Genomic DNA, 5,268 nt, shown 5'->3' with positions numbered 1-5,268 from the left:
TAGAGGTTAGGCACAATTTTTGTCTTTGAATTTTTCACGCATTTATGAATTTTCACACACACAGACACATGGCTCAAGGGAAACATTGGAGAAAACCTTACCTGCACAATGGCCACCTTGAGCAAGATTCCACGCATCCCAACAGCATAGGAAGAGATCATCATCAGGGCTGGTCCTAGAAAGAACCTGATGCCTAGTGACAGTAGCATCTTCTTAGTTCCGCAGGCTATAATTTTTGTCTGTAGAGCTGTGAAAAGACCTGTAACAGAAGCAATTAGAAGTTATGATTATGTAACTGGGCTTTACAGAGTTTATCTTCATATATGCTAATTTTAATTTTGCTGGTGTAATTCACACCTAGGCTGAACATTGCCATTCCCAGCCCTCCATCTGAGAGTATCCTTATGGAGTTACTGATGATCAAGGGTAACTGTATTTGCCACCTACAAGAGATGTTATTTAGCTACATATGATAATTGCTGCATTCCAGTTTGAGAATGTAAATTCGATTCATGTAAACCCATGTTAATACCTGAAGCTAATCAGTGCCCAAATTAGACCGATCAGGCATGCGTAAATGTTCGGATTCATCACTAACTTCATCCCAATCACCAACAAAAAGCGGAAGGCCCTAGAACATCTTGCTGATACACCTTTTGACTGGCCCTCTTGGTATGTCTGTTGTGTAGCTCCTAGAGTACCTGCTTCTTCCTCATCTTTAAAAAACCAACTAGTTAAAAACTCATGAAGAAGTTGAAGTTACTTTCTATAAATGACACATGATAGGTTTGAAACCTTTGACAATGGCCCATGGGATAATTCAGAAAAAAATCATCTCACTGTTTCAGGCAAATGTATATCATAGCAGATCAATCGCATTATAGACAAGTTCTAAAGTAAAGGCCACTGTAAACCACCAGACAGTGGACAGTCGTTTTTTCTAATGAGCTGTAGTACTTAAATTACTCTTTATCTTTCTGAAATGTTTAGGATCACTGGAGGTCCCCAGAAAATAACAGCAACATTAAGAATGCACTTTTCAAGAAGGAAAACAAGGAAATGAATGCCGAAAGAACAGCTTGCATTCTTTATCTCGAAGAAAAACATGACTAATTTGATTGTGTACAGATGAAACGATTTCATGTACTAATCCTTAACAGATTTCAGGTTCTTACCTACAATTTCAGATGATGGTGCGGCAGCTATTCCTTTGGCGGCTCGGAATTCAAGCAGAAAGAGAAGAAGTGTGTACCAAATTAGGCTCTGTAGGACAACTATCTGACTTATCAGCTTGACAGCTTCATCACCATACATTCCTTTCAGCAATGGGATACCGACAATCAGCGTATTGGGCAGTGTCGACAAAGAGAAACCTGTAATGAGCCAATCAAACTTCTCCGCACAACATGCTCTAGATATGGCTGCAAACCCCAGCAAGGCGATCGACTTCTGTAGGATGTCTGCGAATATGAGCTTGAGGTTCATGTCGTAAGGATTGTTTGTGGAGATGACCTGGAAAGAGAGAAGAGGGATGGAGAAGTTGGCCACGAACTTGTTGATCCCAGAGCACTGCTCTGGAGTGAACAACTTCCACCATTTTATGGATAGGTAGGCTAGTATCATGGCTACATACAATGGTGTTGTCGCTTCAAGAACATGGTAGATGGCTACCCAAGAGATCATAATGGATGGAGGAGCAAGAACGCTCCAAATCTCTTGCTGGGCTGAGATCTAGAGAGTTTTTGGGCGTACTGTAGCTGCCTTATATAGACCACAGACAGAAGCCAGAAGCCAGGTTTTGTGCAAACTTTTCCATGCATAGCTTTAGTAGAGCCTTTGAAATTGTCCAAATTACCCATGCTGGTAAAGTCCCACTTGCACCTTTGTTACTTAACATCTGAATCAAAACTTATGTAGGACCCCTCTTTGTGAAGCATGATAACAATTGACCATGTTAGTATAGCATTGTAAAGAAGTGATATGATTACGTAGACTAAATGCTGCCTCCATCCTGATTCATGTCTTTTAACCTGCTAAAAGTGCCTTATTGTTTTCTTTATCTGCTTAACTATAATAATGGTGAAAGGGCAATCTAGGATATTTGAGAAGTATGGCCTTTTGATATTCTTCCCTTTATCTTGTTGACCAAGTGGGCCTCTAGATTTGGTCATGTTAATAACTGGATGCACCTTCTAACATTTCTAGTGGCCTTGGTTCTTGTTGAGGGACCATAAATTTTATTAAGGGGTCTAATCGTCTAACCCAGAGATGTTTTGATGCTTTCCTTCAGCCTTTTCTTGTGGAAAATCTTGTTAAGGTTTTTACAGCAAAGAAACTAACTTTTCCGTAAGTTAGCTGTTTTTTTTGCCAGCCTGAACTTAGGTACCACACTTAAATATGTCATAGATGAAGTGCGGAATCAAGGCATGTTTGATGGGTTGTGTTCCTCTTCTACAGCCAGTTAAGTTCTTTTTTTTTTTGGGGGGGGGGGGGGGGGGGGGGGGGGCGTACAGCCTGTTAACTGTGGCTCGTTAGCATGAGACACATTACACGAACATGGTAAGCAGTAAAATGACCAAGGCATGTGCGCCAACAGTTTAAAGGCAGAATAGCATTTTTTTTCCTTGTCCTTTTGTTTTCTGGTCAGCAGAACAAGACTTTGGAAAAAGAAATGGTGTGACAACTCCAGCAAATGATACAGAAGCTTTGGCATAGCTTGTCGGTCTGGTGTTTAATTGATCATCACTTCATCAGTGTTCAGTTCATCCAGCAGCATGGTGGTCCACACTTTGCTACGAAAAGAACTATTGAACTAACTTGAATTTTTGTTTAGTTATATGCTCATTTCTTTTGGGGCTGTATGGTTCGGCTAAAAAAATGGTGATAATCCTGTTACTTGTACCTACGTTTTAATTGCACGGATGCTACGCCAGCATCCTACTGTTCAAAATACTATGCCGGGCGCAACGATGCTCACTTACTGAAAGCATGTTGCTTAAAAGATGAACATGTTTTCTTTTTGTCCTTCCAGGTTTTGCGGTGTCATTTCCCCAGGATTTCTTCTTCTTCTTTTGCTCCATCTTGGCGTGACGTATTATTCTTAGAAAGCTGATAGGTAGAAGGCAAGAATAAAGAAGTTAATTGAGGGAGAAGCAACGAAGGGAAGAAGTACATGTCCAGTTCACAAGATTTGCCATGCTTGTCCAATTGTAGCAAAAGGCCGGAATGAGTGCTCGGGTGAAACTTGCTTTGAGACCATGGCATTTCTCCCATAAGCAGCAACAGTGCATCTTCTTTTGCTCAAGTGAGGGCTTTTCTCATTTACCGCCTTCTCTTTATGCTCTTTCATCAGCTGTACTCTGTTGCGGTTGGCAACCCTCGCAAGCTAGCAGCCTAGCAGGTGGGCGATCTGATGTTGATCTTGCAGGACTCAGGCTAGTTTCCTGTTCCCCCTTTTTATCTTTACCACCGATCGATCGTTTTCTCTCTTTGCATCGATCACACTCTACTCTTCAGCTAAGATGCTTTCTCTCCGTGTCGAAAGGAAAAATGATTCTTGTAGGAGGAGTTCTCTCTGAACAAGAAAAGAAGAGAAGATCCTTGAGAAAAGGTATGTACAGTATGTCATTGTTTACATCATTTGGAAAAGGCCAAGAACTGAGCTGCTTATATTATGCAACGCTACATCTTTGCCCGTAAATTTACGCCCAATGCCGGATTACAACTGCTTATTCTAACTGTATTGTTCGAACCGGAGACCCCGCTCAGCCCTTCTTTGCTGAACTGCCCATTGTACCTGTAGATTAACCCGGTGAGGACGAAAACATCTTTGCAGGACAGTGTAGCGCTGGCAGTGGCAGTGCTCGACAGCCGTTGCAAGCCTGCAGGTAAGGTAGCCGTGTGCATCCTGCGCCTGATCTTTGCTGCAGGGTCCCTCCCGGAGCTAGAGTATCTATCTCCTTTGGCTTTGTACACACCCTCTGATCTTTTACCTTCTTTGCATGTCTGTGAAGTCGGTCTCTTCCAGGGCGTACAGTCTAAAGCAGAGGCAGGCGCATGCAGCCGGACGCTGTTTGTAACGTGAGACGCACAGGCTCCCCGGAGTCTTGTCTGATAATGCATCGGATTCCGCGGTTCTCCCGCCAAGAAAACAAACAGTGATAGACTGATGATCGTGTCGTGAAGACACATGCGTTGCTCCGAGGTTGTCTGAAATCACACGTTACATCTTAAGGCGCTCGATGGCATCTGCAGCTGCAGCTGTTGACATGGCTGCATCGTCTGGCTGGGAGCTTGCGTTGATCGCAGCATGGAGTAGCAGCTGCAGCATCCAACCGACACAGACGTATCGAGGAGGCAGCAGCAGTTTGGAGCTCTAAGAGCATCTCTGGATCCCGCAAATCGGTGTCCTGCAAAACCGTTTTAAGGTCTCCCTGAAAACGGTACCGCGAGGGCTCCGACCACTAGTTTATGGGATCTGTTCCGATGGACTCCTTGTGGTACCACAAAACCGTTTTCGGGATTTTAGGCAAATTCATGATTTTGAACATATAATCTTGATACAACAGCAACATAAATCAAACTTATTAATGTTTTAGTATCATACAATGCAATAATCATTTCAGTTACAATAAATGTTCAAATCCGACTAATTAAAACAATAATGAATGGTTCAGGATGAAAATAATTGTTCAATCACACATGAATGCAAATAGGATCAAATAAATAAAATGGGAGTCTACCTCCCCATACAGTTGTCACTATGCTCAATGAGATCACTATGCTTAATGAGATCATCACGGAGCTGGGTGTGTGTGGTATTATCCTCAATTTGCTGGTAGGCCTCTAGAAATGCAATGATCTGATCTGGTTCCTGTCAGGCTTGACACGGCTACCAATATTATTATAGAAAAACTCTAAGTTTAATTCCTCTCATCCTCGATAATGATGTGTAGAATTACACATGCAATCATGATAATTGAGACGGATTTCTTATCCTAGTAGCAAGCTCCAACAATGGCAAACAGAGCTTGCAACAAATCAAATGCCCTCTCAATATACTTTGGGCATGCTTCTTGTGCTTGGGATTTTTTTTGTGCTTCTTGCTTTTTGGCTCAGTGATGGTCTTCACAAATGTTGACCATGAAGAATAAATACCATCGGCAAGATAATACCCCATGGTATAGTCATGTCCATTGACCGTGTAGTTGCAAGCCCAAGCTTCTCCACTAGAAAGCCGAGAAAAAAATATGCGATCTCTGCAGTACA

The 5,268-nt window shown here is 42.4% G+C and overlaps 1 protein-coding gene and 1 long non-coding RNA gene across 2 annotated transcripts in view; one reads left to right on the top strand and one right to left on the bottom strand.

Moving 5' to 3' along the window:
* Positions 1–2,454, bottom strand: part of LOC125546871 (probable auxin efflux carrier component 8) — an 8,648-nt gene extending 6,194 nt beyond the window's left edge. The window contains exons 1-4 of the mRNA XM_048710975.1: positions 1,176–2,454; positions 533–716; positions 358–443; positions 15–259 (exon numbers count right to left, since the gene is read on the bottom strand). Of these exons, the coding sequence (XP_048566932.1) occupies positions 15–259; positions 358–443; positions 533–716; positions 1,176–1,683 (1,023 nt within the window). The 5' untranslated portion in view covers positions 1,684–2,454. The remainder of the gene's footprint in view (positions 1–14; positions 260–357; positions 444–532; positions 717–1,175) is intronic.
* A 68-nt stretch (positions 2,455–2,522) lies between these two features.
* On the top strand, positions 2,523–4,614 carry LOC125544385. The gene is made up of 3 exons (XR_007299444.1): positions 2,523–3,610; positions 3,803–3,887; positions 4,014–4,614. It is a non-coding gene; the product is annotated as an uncharacterized LOC125544385 (long non-coding RNA).
* Positions 4,615–5,268: the final 654 nt, after the last annotated feature.

Source organism: Triticum urartu, chromosome 3 (assembly GCF_003073215.2).
Source record: "Triticum urartu cultivar G1812 chromosome 3, Tu2.1, whole genome shotgun sequence".
Classification (NCBI taxonomy): Eukaryota; Viridiplantae; Streptophyta; class Magnoliopsida; order Poales; family Poaceae; genus Triticum; species Triticum urartu.
Note: the sequence above shows the minus strand (reverse complement) of the source record. Positions and strands in the feature narration are given on the sequence as shown.